Raw genomic sequence first — 15,759 nt, 5'->3', positions numbered from 1 at the left:
ATCCTCAACTGTATTCACACTGCTTTGGCTGTCCCTATTCTTCATTGGGAAGCTAATAAGTACTCCAGCAAGGCAGCATCATTGCCCTACAGAAACTTACATCTTAGTTTACTCAGAATTATTTCCAAGTGGTTTTAACTAGACCCCTTGGGCCAAAGTAGATATGCTTGTCACAATTTGTTTGGCCTTGACCCTACTGTGATCTTAATTTAACACCATCTCTCATGCCACTGCCCTGCCTAGGCCAGTTCCTTGCACCCAGAAGAAAGCTCCTATTGGTGCTAGCACCAACTGTGTCCTGGGAAATTGGCCTGACTTTTTAAATTATGCATAGACTCTGTCATCACATTTTTTAAAAGAACAAGTGCAGCAAAGTGTGTATTTTATTTCATGATAAGCATAGCAGCCAAGTGCTTTTCAGAGAAGCAAAAATAACATCCCTTGAGCTCTTGACTGCAATCTCTGTGTAAGTACCCTTTAATCATGGAATATGAGAGTGGCTACAGCAACAGAAACACCCGTATTTTGTCCTGCTTGTTCTTCTTTCTGGGATCTGCTTATGACTGTGCTGTTCAAGGACAGTTCCAATTCTTCTTGTCTAGAGGCAAGGCGGGAGCTGTGTGCTTGATTCATGCTCCCTCCCACTTCCTGTAAGATATAAAAGCTCCGCTTCCAGGCTCCAGCACTGAAAGCCTAATAGGTGAAGGCTGTGATCAGAGCCCTCCACTGCTCCCCAATCCAGTTTCTGCAGATTTAAGCAAGCAATTCAATTACTTTCTCAACATGTGCCGGGGTTTAGCTGCACTGCCTGCTAGCTGCTTGGAAAGGTAAGAGACTTGGGACATTATTGGGGCTCTTAGGACATGATTACTTAGCTGAACAGTAAGGACTGGGCTTGGCTTAGCTTGGCCACCTGTACTGACCAGGAATGACCTTTGTCTGCATCCCAAACCCTGATTGTACTATTTCATGTAATGGCTGAACTGGCATTGTTTAGCTGAGCACTGAGGAAAGATAAGGGAGGTAATTGTAATAACAACAGATTAAAAGAAATAGGTCTGCCCTATACAGTATTTCTCTTGCTTTTCTCAAGAGATGTTGGACTATCTGCTTCATACATTTGGCTTGTTTTTATTCTTTTAAATATTGTGATGAGCAGATGAGCACAAAACTCTCCTCTGCCTTTGCAATGCAGTTCTCAAAGATACCTCTGTAAGTAGCACTCCACTTCATTAGCATGCCCACCACACACCAGCCAGAGGTTGGTGAGCTAAGAATAGAAAGCGATGCGCCAGGCAGCCATCTCCAAACTGTCGCAGTGATGCACCAAGCAGGGAGAGGCCTCTGAATGGCTGCAGGACCACCGTGGTAGGCAGGGGTCACACAACATCCAAACTCAGAATACTCTTACCAGCTGTGGGATGCTTTGAATAGTGACAAAGCATCCAGTGGGTCATTGAAGAGGAATAGTATGAGGGACCATTTGGAGAGATGGTATAGGAGCATGGATTGGAAATAATTATAATCATTATGATAGTGGCACTTTACTTGTGTCTTGATAAAACAATATAGCTAGCAGCAAAAAAGCTCAGGGCCTGCCTTGAGGAACACACAGTGTATTTTGTGACAGGTGGAGCAGCGTCAGAAAGGGGCAGCAAAGAGAGAGATAGTTGCATCTGACTTTTGTGTGTGTGTGTGTGTGTGCTGTCAATCTACTGTGAATATCCTCTGCATTTGAAAAAGGCAGGATAGCATTTTTAGTGATGGCCTTAAGGGCAGGGTCTATATATTCCTGGCATTTACAGAACCTCTTGACTCTCTCCTTTCCCCAGCCATATTACATCATCATGTCTTGATAAGTGCCCTAGTAACCTTTGGGAGGAAGTAGTGCAGATAACAAATGCATCAGAGGCAAATACAACGTCATAACATCTTTTAAACCTCTGGGAAAATCCAACTTAATTTCCATGTTCTGATTTTCTCAGATTCAACAGCTATAGAGACATGCCCAAGTCTGTTAGTGGGTGCACAGCCAAGTCCAGGCAGAGGGCCTTAGATCAAAAGGGATGCCAGATGTTCCAAAGTGAGAAGCAACAAACTATTAACAGTCATCATGATTCCCTGGCCCTTCTGCACCTGAAGGCCACATGGTAAAGAATCTGGGTCCCCAACATCGTGCCCAGAAGCAAGAGTGTGCCCATACAGGCATTCCTGGGCATCCACGAAACTACTTGCAACTAACTATTTTTTTTTAAAGAAGATTATTTTAATTTTAAAAAATGGCAAACTGCAAAGCACCAGCTGCAAATGTAATCTGTATTTCCAAGAATACTTACATTCTTAGAAAATGCTAGGTGGTTGCAGTCCAGCACCTTATAGTATTTACATTCTGATATATGGATTGACCAAATCTATCATGACAATCCTTTTGTGAGAAAAGTTGTAACGTGACTTTCAAATTCCAAATGAGACCACTGGTCCAGATAGATTGAGAACTCCTACAGCTGAATAAAGAAATCATATCCATCAAAAGCTGGAATTTCATAAAAAGTTTAGAAAATAAGTGTCATTAGCCAGAGAGCAGTGAGCTTGAAACTGTAATGCTTTGAAACTATAGAAATCATTACTTTGGCTTGATTCATGTTCGTTCCTAGCAATATTTGTGATTTGTCTGGGTATTATGTGACAATATGGTTTTTCAGGAGTTCAGCACACAGATTATGAGGGCTCGGTAAATATGTTTACAAGTTAGTGAACAGGATGACACTGATTAATCCTAAATGCTGTAAAGGTTAATAGCTAATTCAGAAATACATGTCTGAATACTAGGTAATGATAAGGTAGATTCATTGTTAGCTAAATGGCATCTTTATTATGAAGTCATCTGTGGAATCATGAAAGTACATTTTTAAAACATGCTGGAGAAATATTAGAAACAGTAGCATTTAATTTGTTTAAATATTGCTTTAATAAACAGAAAAGAACAAAAGATGCAAGAAAAATGTAAAAAGATTGAAACAAGAATAAACAAAAGAAGATAAAAATGCTTAATAGAATTATGTGTATATATCTACACACAAACTATATATATATGTTCATTTTTTCTACAGCAGATTAAATTTTGACCTTATGGAATAATAATGGTCAATCAAAAATATGTTGATTAAAAATCCTAGACATAGATATCATAGCTAGAATTTTTACAACAGTTTTTGAAAGATCAAACATTTTTCATTGGCAACTAGTTTATTGAAGATTATTAAACTTTTGCATCCTTGCTTTTTGTACTGATGATAATTAGCAGCTTAAGAATTCTGATGAACTGAAATGCTTGCAGAGTTATACAAAGCAGAAAGCATAATTATTTCTCTTATTTTTGGAACAAACATGCAACACCATTGTGAACAGCTTGTAAGAAATTAGGTGGTTGGAATATTGAATTTTTGTAAGATGACTGGGACCATGACAGAATTAACGCCCTGGCAGGCTGGAGTCATGTCATGTCATGTCACTTCACTTCATGTCAGAGCTCAAGGCAGTTGAGAGTAGCACTACCAGATCTGGGTGTACAAAGCTCCAGATGACCATTAGAGCACAAAGTTGGTGTTCTTTCTGTCCCTTTGCTACCATCTAGTGGTGGCTGGATTTATATTTATAGCCCAGAACTTAAATGCTGTAAGTTTAGGAAAAGTAAATATGGAGTTTCTGCTATTTAAACCCATCTTTCTATTTATCCTGGTTACCAAGAAATGTAATACTGATAGTCAAATTAAAGATTTGTTAACAAAGGATAAAAAATTGTAAGTAATAATGGGAAAAAGGGAAGCTTAGCAGAGAAACTGAGTGGGGGCGTTACTAAAGAAATGCCACAGCCATCAATCCACCTTCCAGCACTATGCAAACTCTTACCTTAAACCGCCTGAACCAACAGGCTGCTTCCTGACCTTAGGCTTGAAGGAACCTCCTTGTCTGTCCTTGCTGCCCTGTAGTAACTATAATACTTTCTTTTTAGTATGCATTTTGAATTCTATTCCTCTCCTATTTTTCAGAGCCAAGGAGTTTAAAACACGTTTGGGTATTCTGCTTCATAAACCAGAATTTGGACATAAAATTGGGAACCTCAGCTGGGGTATGAAACAAAAGTAAGTATATATCTGGTTGAAAGAAACAGCAGAGCAATGCAATTTTAGGGTTATTTCAGTTTCTAATTGAATTCAAAGAGAGGAAAGAATCATAATTAATGCTTTTAATTGTCTGTGGCAGAAAACATTTTGTATGATACGGCCGCATTGCATCCCCCATTCATGATCAGAGAAAGAGCTGCCCTGAATCAGCCAAATAGCTGAGATGTCTTTGGAGAGAGGCTGCTTCTGGACAGAGAAGCATTAACATTAAAAAGCCTTGGGCAGGTCTTAAAACAGATTTTTTTTTTCCTGAAAAGAAAAGGATGGAAGAAGTAGTAGGAAAAAAAATGGGGGACTTAAAAATGGAAGACCCTGTTATCTCAGTCACTTATTCTATGAATAAAATAGGGTGATTTTTTCAGTAAAGCTTCAATCCAGGATATCCCAGCTACTCAGACAGCTCCCAGATGGCATTTTTTGCCCATTTCAGAATACCATCTCTAGGAACAATGTCTCTACACCCTTCATTGGCTAAGAAGGGTAAGAAAGTTTGCAGAACTTGCTTCAATTTACTTAAACGTCATTAATGGCATAATGTATTTGAGGTAATGTGTGGCAGTGAGCAAGAGATTGAAGGGCTTTTCCTGGATGGGGATTATGAGAAGTGGAGTGAGGAGGATCAGCCCTGCACTTCCCAGTTGCTCTGCTTCTTGTACTCTGCTCACAACATTACTCTTTGAAATCTTTTGGAACAAGCTCTAAAAATGTTTGTTCCTTCTCCAGATATTCTTTGGAAGAAGCACTTGGATGGAAGGAGTCCTTTGATCAACTGCTGAGAAGCAGAAGTGAGTACATGCCTTGTATGAACATTTCATAGAAAAGTATAATTACGGGTCACAAGAATGGTGATCATGTGATTTCACACAATTCAGTAGGATTGCAAACCAGTCATGTCTTCACAAAACGCAACAGAGGATTTTTCTAGAAAGCAGAAAAAGCAGAATCTTCACAAAACCACTGTATGAACAATCATCTCTAACATAGTGTTGAGAGACTATAACTCCCAGAATTCCCAACCCAAATAATGAAGCTCTCAGCTGGCTGAGAATACGAAGAGCTGTAGTCCCAACATATCAGGTTGTGGAAGGCGGGTATAGAAAATGCAAGTTTTCATTCTGTTTCCCAGTTCCTTCAGGTGGACCCAATCCCAGCCACATGTAAGCTCTGAATCAAATAGTTATGATGCTAAACATGTCCTTGTCTCCATTTTTTAAAATTTAGCAACAGTAAGACCATTCACTCTGTATTTGAAGGGAGAGGATTCTTATCCCCCAATACTGTATTTTTGCCACCCAGATTGTTATTTTCTGCAATAGAAGGCAAAATAAATAAAACACTGATGTGGTTTAATAGGTTATTCCCTATCAAAAAATAATTATGCATCTTTAAGATGTATCGTGTTTAACATTTATTAGGATTTCCAAAACATGCAGCATTTTAGAAATTTCTTTCCCTTCTCTCTCCATCACCTCTAAACCGGTTATTCTACCTCCTTGTTTACAGGTGGCATGGCAGCATTCCATGGATTTCTTAAAACAGAATTTAGTGAAGAAAATCTGGAGTTTTGGCTGGCCTGTGAAGAATACAAGAAAATCCCGTCCAAAGCAAAGTTAGCAGCCAGAGCCAACAAGATCTTTGAGGACTTTGTTCAAAATGAGGCCCCCAGAGAGGTGAGTCAAAAGGGTGTTTAAATTAAAAGGGAAATCAGATAGCCTCAAAGCAGACCTCTTTATGAAAACCTGTCTGGCCCAAACCCAGTTTAAAGAGAAAGAAGCATCAGAAGGAAGAGGCATGGCCTGTCATCAGTTAATACCTGGAGAGCTGATTTCAACAAGCTCAGACAGGTTATATGGTCACAGTCTTTCCCACAGTGCTGAGATTGAGTACGATTCTATACAGACTATAGCATTCATTTCTCACAGCTCTGTTTCAGGAAATAAAGAGATATCTGTTGATAATAACCATGTGCAAAATGCAAGACACTTAGGTAGGTGTGTGCTTTGCAGGAATAATCATCCTGAGTATAAAACACACATGCAGGAGGCCTCCAAATGATAAATGATTTCTGCTACCTTGTAACACTAATTAGCTTTTTCAGCATCACTGGAGTAATTGACTCATAAAAAGAAATGGAATGAAAAAGAGGGTTCTTCAGAAAGGCACATAATAAATAGTGGAAGAGAAGCTCAGTTATCTGGAGTAGGTATTAATTTTTCAACTGAGTCATGTAGTTTTCTAAAGGGCCTATGCCATAATAAGACTATATTAACTTTTGATCTGGCTTCAGGCAACATGTTGTACATAATCAGGTCCATGTACAGCAATGCAGTTTCAGCTTCAAGATACTGTATATCTTGGTGTTGGCGACGATGCCTTTGCAATGGGAAGGGCATGAAATGTCAAGGTTATCTAAATTGCCCTTTCCCAATTTGGTGCTCACCATATTTATTTATCATATTTATATAGCTGCCCATCTCACACAAGATGACTCTGGGTGCTGTACAATAATAAAAAAAAATACATAAAAACAGCTACATATAAAAAACAATAAAAAACACGTTTATTTATTTATTTATTTATTTATTTATCATATTTATAAGTTATTTATGATCTAGGTACAGCTCCCATAACCCTTGTTTACCTCACCCACTCCCATAACACTCAGGACGGGGAAGCTGGATATAAGTGCTTTTGCTGATAGTACATAGCAAGAGCTATGTACTATCAGCATGTTAGTACATGGGCCCAAAGGAGGACAGGTGAGTGGAGCAGTTTGAATTCTTCCATTTACTTGAGAATATCCCACCTTTTATTTGTTGCAAAGCAAATTTCCAGTGTTCATATCTGCTTATTCAAATCTTACTTCCAGAAGCTTTTGATATCTACTATGCAGATCTCTCACTGTTGAATAAATAGCATACTTTTTTTTTTTAAGAAATGGAAGCTTATTCCATCCAGATCTATAACCCAGAAGCTTTTTTGTGATGCTCTGTAAAGGACTTTCTATCTCAGTTATGGTGTTACAATATATCCTATATTGTATGTGTTGTTTCTCGTTCAACATAGTTAAGATGGAGGATGAATAGTCACCAGGTACAATCTTTCTCTTTCAGGTGAACCTTGACCATGAAACTAGGGAGGCAACCAGAAGGAACCTTACTGTTGCCACTTCTACATGCTTTGAAGAAGCACAAGCAAAAACATACATCTTGATGGAGAAGGACTCCTATCCCAGATTTCTGAAATCTGCTTATTACAGAGACCTGATTGAACAAGCAACTGGCCACAGAACGGGCAAGCCTGCACACACCTGAGCCCATCCCTTGTCATCAGCTGGAACTGTGTTGGGGAACAGAGACACAGAATGAAACTGGAGAGGCTGGAGTCCAAGTGGAGGATGTTAAGAACATTTCAGTTACAGAGCTTTGGTTGGGATTTTTTCCTGGCCAGGATGCTTGGGACCTCAAATGCTTCCATGCACCCAGAAGCTCTATCAAATGTAGACCTTCTCTAGCATTCCAGAAAAGAGGCTGTGAGTTGAAAAAATGGGAGAGCCTGTGAAAATGTTGGAGAAATTTGTTCAAGGAGGAGTCTGATCTCCAGATAGGAAGAGAAATGCAACAGGATTATAGAAAGGGAATGAGAAATATGTGGAAAAGTTGGATTTCGATTCTCTCCTAAAATGTTTACCATTTTTGGAAAGATCTCCATGCATTCATCTGTCTGAACCAGTGAAAGCCTCCATCTACTCTCAGAAGCTAGTCTCTGCACCTATAAACACAGACCAAAAACTGTACATAGCACAACTCTCATATCTTGTATATGCAGCACACACTAGTTTGAGATTTCCACCCATTGCATGTCAGCCTCAGAGGCCTTCAGTTCTCTGCATGTTTGTAAGTGATCAACTTGATGTTCCAGAGCTTTGCATCTGAACGGTTTTGCATTTATACTCAAGAGGAAGGCTGAATCTGCTTTGTTCCAACGACATCATACATCTCAGTCTTCTTCCATCTTGGACAAATTTCCTTCCAAAGACATTTGCAAGAAGACCTTGTTGTTTTGTTTATCTCTGAGCATTATATGCAACCTTTGGAGATGTGCCCTATTTTTTAATTATTTATATTTATTATTGTCATTTGATTGTTATTTATTGTGATGGGGCATTAGATAAGCACAGCACTTTAGAAGTAAGTGCTATGGATAAATCATTGCTACAAGGAGCCTACAATTGAAAGTGGGCCTTTTGGCCATGTTCATAGCACTTACAGACTATACTAATAGGGGACATTTACACAGAGATTTTTTAAAAGAGGGAGACAGGCAAAACCAACTTTGCAAAAATAAGTCCCTCAGAATTGTTAGGTTACCCTACAACTTTGTATGAACATGCTGATACGTATATTTAGCCACTTAAAGCTCATTTGATAGCCTGAATGTGGAAAAAGAAGGGACACATTTTCCAGTGAACAATTTCCTGCCTGCTCTGTGGAGATGATTCTTATCATCACTGTTGAATAGCTGATGTAAAACTCAAATTCCAGGGCTTCAATTCACAAATCAGTTGTTGAACATTAGATTCAATGAAAGTTGAAAATAAAATATAACCAGTAGGATAGTTCATTTGTGACTTTCTTTGTTTAGGATGTGCTTTTCTAGAGCACCATACTGTACTGAAATTAATGGCAACTGTTCATATCCTTGTGAAACTATCAGTAGCTCAATTGAGACATACCGTATATAGAGACAGTTCTGAATGAGTGAACTCCAAGTAACTTATTTAAAATATATCCTGTCTGTCTTGTTTGACCAGCTGCAAAATAAATAAGTGTAAGCCTGCCTAGAATTGTTTATATGATTTAGATACTGAAGATGGCTGGAGGGAAACTAAAGTAACACACAACTACTTAGCAAACTAGAGCCAGTTTGGTCTGGTGGTCAAGGCAGCAGGCTAGAAAGCAGGAGACTGGGAGTTCTAGTCCCTCCTTAGGCATGAAAGCCGGCTGGGTGATTTTGGGCCAGTCACTCTCTCTCAGCCCAACTCACCTCACAGGGTGGTTGTTGTGGGGAAAATAGGAGGAAGAAGGAGCATTAAGTATGTTTGCCACCTTGAGTTATTTATAAAAATAATAAAGGTGGGATAAAAAATCTAAAAAAATATTCTATTGCTTTGGACTAGTTCATGGGTACATGTTCAGAACTGATTGTAGCATTAAGTGACATGGGAGTGAGGTATTATAGATTAAACACATAGTACCCATCCTCACTGTCTGATTTTAGTTCCAACAGAATACTTTCACCGGACATTGTTTTCTATGTTTGGCTGACAGTCTTGAATAATCAAGCGAAGTATGATCAAGTGGTATAAATGAATTTGCAAACCGGCTTTCCATTTTATTTCTGAAGTGTTTAGCACAGATATAGAGAGGGAAAGACCGGAAGCAATATATATTTCAAACTGGGCAACACTGTTTACCAGCCTTCTCCAACCTCATGGCCTCATGATGTGTTGGACTATAACTCCCAGAATTGCCAGTCAGATGGCTTGGTTGAACAGAATTTCTGATTTAGACATTCTGGAGACGTACTGCAGCTATACTTGACTTGAACTTCTTAGCAGTGGTTAAACGGAGCTATTGCTGGTGCTGGTAAAATGACCAGGGCTTGTGAAGATGAATGCAAACTGTTCTTCCTGCAGCAGGGAGTCTTGAAAATAAATTATTTACTCACTGGCAGCATTTCTAGATGAGATGCATCCCAAGCCAACTGCAGATTCCTTTTTGCATGCTGCAGTATATACGAAAGGGACTGCATCCTGAGATTATTCTTCTGATTGTTTGATCCTTATTTAGACCAACTGCAACAAAGAGATGCCTGAAAAAGCTTCCAATTCCATTTGCACTCAGTCATCTATGGTGAAATCCTCCATTGTTGTTGTTGTTGTTATTATTATTTAAATAATAGCAAATTATTAAAAAAACAACTTCTAAAAGGAGAGTGGTTATTTTTTTTTTCTTCCCAGAGCATCTGAATGAGCATCCTAGAGATCTATTGAAGTGGTTTCCTACAACTGCCTAGGTGTCCCTTTAATACTGATTTTATTGAGTTCTTTCTGAGAATAGGCATTTTACAGACATAAACTGGATCTAGTGCTAAAATTTAACTAAGAAATGTTAGAGACCCTTCCAATGATCAACAATAAAATGGCTAGAGCAACCCTCTAGTTCCTCTGGTCAAAAGTGTAGGAGAACCTTTTCTAATCCAGACTGCAGGTCACATTATTCCCATCTAAGAGATGCATAAGAGTCCAGGTTGGGGTTCGGATTTTGCCAAGGCCAGAATGGCTTGGATATGTATTATTTATTCACAGGTGAAGGTGGTTCTGTATTCCTGTTCTTTCAGTGAATGACTGAGATACTGCACTGTGGTTTCATGAATGTTGTATTGTCTTTATTTCAAAAAATAAAACAATTCCAGATACCACTACAATGGAAATCTGTTTCATTCTGAGCAGTGAGGAGAAGACGGGAAAGAACTTGCTACATGAAGCTTCAAAGCATCAGTCACTATCTGCTTCCTTTCCTTCCCATGTGCCCTTCTGGAGGAAATCTGGGCCTTTATCAAGGAGGCAGTGAGTGTCACCCAGGATAAAAATTAGAATAAAAATTTAGCATAGTGGTTATTCTAACTTAGCATTTGGATTTAGTTCCCCTTTCTGCAAAGAAAAATAGTTTGCATACATGCACACTTACACACAATTTGGAGTCAGCATTTTAATACTAAAAAGCAGAAATACAGCTCCAAGATCCCACCAAGCGTACAAAGTTAAAGATTCGTGAACCTGCCCACTACCTGTTCCAGGCATTTCTCAGAGGAATCATGGCTTTTGGGGGGATTATGGATGCTTGCAATTTAACCTTTAAAACTGACTCACAATACTCATATTCCTGGGCTTGGATATTAAAGAATTCTGACTTCAGGAAAAAACTACATCATCATCAACCCTAATTTATTTAATTTTAAAGAAATCACACACTGTTTCCAAAATCCCCTTCTGATGCTGAATCTTATGAGCTATTCCAGCAGTGTGTCATTTTCCTCAGGGAAGTGAATGCAAACCCGCCTTGCTAGAGCTTCTATGCCAAATTGTCCCATGTAGTCTACATCCAGTTCAAGCAGCACCAGCATGTACTGGAAGTGTACATCAATTACAGCAGAGGCCAGGCCATACATTTGGAAAGCTACCTCAATGGTGGAGGATCTAAGGGAGGAGGTCTTTGGCTCAGAATCTCTGGTTTCGTCTCTCTAGTGTAGAGATGGATATACTAAACACAATTGACTTGGAGCTTCAATTTCAAGCAAGGAAGAAAAAAAGCACTTGTAAAGGACTGCCAATTGCACCTCTGGTTTGGTGCCACAGTAAGTGATTTGGCATATAATGTGGCCTGCTTCTTACTGATGAGAACTTGCCCTGATGCTGCACAGTGGAGTTGAAAGGGCATTTCTTTTGGAATATGCCAGCAAGCGAGAGACTAAGGGGCCCAGGGAGTTGCACCCTCTGTCTCCCAGGAAGAACATCATAGCAAGGGGAGAATAAGTTGGCCCCTTCCATCAGTCCACGGCACCGTGGACGCTCTCTGCCCTGGCTGCCCGAAAGGACACACAAAAGAATTTGGTGGCTGTACTCAAGCTAGAATTTGCTTTTCTCCTCCTTCCTCAGTCCTGTCCTTTTTGTGTTGTGTTATTTAAAAAAACAATTTGCTGAGGTCAGGAAATATTTTATTGCTGATCTTTCTAAGCTACTCTGGCAGCTCCTTTTCTTCTGAAAATGGGTAAAAATGCTCCAAGCAAGCAAACAAGCAAGAGTACAAGTTCACATACCTTTTGCAGCTTCGTGCGTATATACTGCTGAATAGAAGTACTACCCACTCATCCTTGACTTGACGGTAAACTTTACCAGCATGAAATGTTCTATCCCTATTTCCTATTACTCCCGTGCATCTGTTGCCTCTCTTAAAAATCACTGCAAGTCACCTGACTTCAAGATAATGGGTGACAAAGATGAGCAGATTTTGCACACCTTAAGGCTGCAAAGCTTCCTCCTTCTGTACATCAGACCTTTCTACATTACCTTGGTTCTGAGGAATGAGCAGCATGCAGGAAGAAGAAGACAGGCTTGAGGCACTTGCTACCTGAAGCACCTCCTTTTTCTGTGATGCTTTGGACCCACATTCAAGACAATTATTTTGGGTCTTGAAGCAGAACATCCCATTGGGCTGCTCTTCCTATTACTGAATATATAGTTTATACCCCTTCTCAGTACAAAAGCATCTCAACTTGGTACACAAAATAGAAACTTATACACAGACACACTCTCGCATATCCATATGAAGTAACAGTAGATGCCTTGCAAATGTCAGGAGAAAAGGCTTTCTAGAATTAAGTGCCACCAGAGGGAAAGCATAAAATGACGTCCTGCAATTCTGTCATATAGCCAGCTTGATAATCCCAGCCATCGACCATATCTGTAACAGCCAAGACAGCCACAGTATAGCCCAGTCCCAAGTTGTGTAGGGTCTTACACGCCATAAGCAACTTCTTTAATCTGGCTCAATAACGAGTGGGTGGGCAGTGCAACTGCTTCCACTGAGGTGTAACGTATATATAGCCAGACACTCCCCCAGCCATGTGGCTGCTGTGTTCAGCATCAGCTGCAGCTTCTAAACCAAGAGAAAACAGAACCCTACAGAAGGAGCATTACAGTGCACAGACAATAGTAGTTAGGCTGTTGAGGAAAAAACGTAGTTGGCATACCAGCTGAAGAGGCACCAAGTACATTGTGTGGTTAGAATTCTCTGAGCTATGTTTTGGGGTTGCACATATGACCATACTAGGTTAACATCCTCAGTGCAGGGGATGTGGGGAAGTTAGGTTTATTGGTTGGCAAGAGTTGTATATATTTATTATGTCAGTTATGCACATGCTACAGGGTGATAATTCTGTGGGAAGGAAGTCTTTGGTTATAGTTTTTGATAGGTCCATAAAAAAGATTAAGTTTATATGTTTGTTGATCACAGTTTGGTTAGAAATCCTTCTAAGAATTTTCTAGTATCTTCCAATGAAATTTATTACAAGTTCCTTGCCACAAAGGACAGCAATGTGTCTGACAGTATCACCAAACTCTGTGCCTGTTCTTTTTAGGGAATCCAGCTCCCACTGATAACAGGTAAATGTCCCTACTATCATGGGCTGACAAGGCCTCTGTCTTATATGGATTCAGTCTTAGATTATTGGTTTCATCCATCCCATCTCTGCATCCAGATACTCATTCACAATACACACAGCCTCTCTTGATTGAGGTCTTATGCACATGAGTCTCTATGGGTGGCAGGACAAAGGTGGGGGGCAAAGACATTATTACACAAATACTGTGACTTACATACGTCAAGGAATTTCGATTGGTGGGGTCTAGGCAGAGAGCCTTTTCTGCTGTAGTGCCCGCCGTATGGAACATCTTGCCGCCTGAGGTGCGGTGTGCCCTCTCCCTCATAGCCTTCAGGAAAGAGATCAAATCCTGGCTCTGCCAGAAGGCCTGGGGGGCAGAGGGGGGCCCGCACCTGTGGAGATAGCTGGTGGGGTGAGGGGTTGTCGGGGGGGGCCAGCATCTTACAGGTTTTTTAGGGCCAAATTATAGGAGGTTTTTAGGCCATTTTTAATATATGTTTTTTAACTATTTATAGATTATGTCCATGTCTGGAGAGTCCTGTGTTTTTTCTTCTTTTTTATTATTGTGATTATTGGTTTCATCCATCCCATCTCTGCATTCAGATACTCATTCACAATACCATTGGGTCACCCATTGGGGGAGATGGGCAGCATACAAATTTGAAAATAAATAAATAAAAATAAATAAAATAAATACTTGAATCTGATGTTGGAAATATATGTATGTAAGGCTGGCAATTGCATGATGACATCTCTGTATATGAGTCATCATTTGGGCATCATCATAGTTTCTTGTGGAGAAATAGAGCTGAGTGTCATAAGCATATTGATTACACTCTCCATAAAATCCTGAAGAAACCTCCACTGGCTTCATATAGTTATGAAATAGCATTGGAGATAAAATGAAGAATGCTGCAGTATAACTACCAGGCTTCAAAATCACAGTCCCCCAGTAGTATTCTCTGAGACTGTCCCTGAAAGTAGGACGAGAACCACCACATCCCTGTAACTCCAGCCTGTCTTCGACAATCCATGAAGATGGCCCAGAAGGATACTATGGTCAGTGATATCAAAAGTGCTGAAAGATCAAGTAGGGTCAACAGAGTTACACTTCTGTCTTTCTCCCACAGATTCATCTGTCAGGGTAACCTGAACTGATTGTGTTTCCAAATCATATAGAAGTCAGACTGAAAAGAGATTGAGATAATTAGTCTCCTCCAAGAATGTCTGCAGCTGCACACCCACCACTCGTTCAAGCAAATTGCCCCCTGTCCAAGGTGAATAACTGGACAAAAATTGGCAAAATAATCTGGATCCTAGAAACTATTTTCAGGAAAAGATGGATCAATGCTAAAAAGTCAGTGGTTCCACTCTGTCATATCATCTATCATACCAGTTCTTTGAGGTTCCAACCCTAGCTTTTCTGGAGCAGGTGAAAATAAAACCCTGAGCACCCTAAAGAGAATTGCTGGGTAGCTACAAAGCAATTCATTTCTATCTTCAGTGCCATACAGTAGACCAGACCAGGAAACCAAACTCCACAAGAAGACTAGAACTATACTTTATTGAGATGGGCTATAACAACAGAATCTTGCATGATTGTGTTTTACCTCCCCTCCTTCTTATAACCCAGTGAATCAGGGAGGAGCTTTTCATGAGTCACTTCCAAATACTATCTTGCTTCCCAGGACTTAAAGAATGTTTCAGCTTCTTTGCTGATTCAGTGATTCTTGCATATTCTGCCAAGGTAATCTCCTGTTCTCTCTACAGATATTGACAGGATCATCAGCTTTGGTTTTTGGAAAATTCCCCAGAGCATTGAGCAATCTATCAGACTCCATCCACTTCTAAGGATGGACCATCTTGGGGTCTCTCACCCACATGGGCAGGATATGATGTTATGAGAGAAGATTCATTCAACTGTGATTGAACAATGAAGTAAAACTACTTGGAATGAGGCAATATTAAGCATTCAATGAAGGCCAAATTAGGTCCTTCTGGGATATCAGTTTCCTGTCCATCTATTTCATATGCCATCCAAGTCTTCTACAATCTGGTGCCCTTCAAATATTTTTTTTACTATTGCTCTATACTGACTGAAGATAATAACTAGATCTAATCCAACATATCTGGAGGCACCATCCTGAGGAAGACAACATTATTCAGATTCTCACTTTTATTACAGCCATCCCCCAATCCTATGTCAAACTTCCCCAATGGCAAGGATAGCTTGGGATGATAGGAGTTCAAATCAAACACATATTTATAAGGTACAAGATAGAAAAACACTGAGCCCACTTCTGAGCAGTACAGTAACATAGTTCTAATCAATTATTTCTTCGATGTGATC

General features: G+C 39.8%; 1 protein-coding gene across 1 annotated transcript; it reads left to right on the top strand.

Annotated features, from left to right (window-relative positions):
* Positions 1–698: 698 nt before the first annotated feature.
* On the top strand, positions 699–10,198 carry RGS16 (regulator of G protein signaling 16). The gene is made up of 5 exons (XM_007431848.3): positions 699–827; positions 4,050–4,142; positions 4,908–4,969; positions 5,688–5,854; positions 7,298–10,198. Exons 1-5 carry the CDS (start codon positions 784–786, stop codon positions 7,496–7,498), a joined length of 567 nt encoding a protein of 188 aa, XP_007431910.1. The 5' UTR covers positions 699–783; the 3' UTR covers positions 7,499–10,198.
* Positions 10,199–15,759: the final 5,561 nt, after the last annotated feature.

This window comes from Python bivittatus, unplaced genomic scaffold (genome assembly GCF_059951505.1).
Source record: "Python bivittatus isolate LINGU-HERP-01145 unplaced genomic scaffold, Pbiv_v1 ctg000700_np1212, whole genome shotgun sequence".
NCBI classification, from domain to species: domain Eukaryota; kingdom Metazoa; phylum Chordata; class Lepidosauria; order Squamata; family Pythonidae; genus Python; species Python bivittatus.
This window is presented reverse-complemented; position numbering and strand designations above follow the sequence as displayed.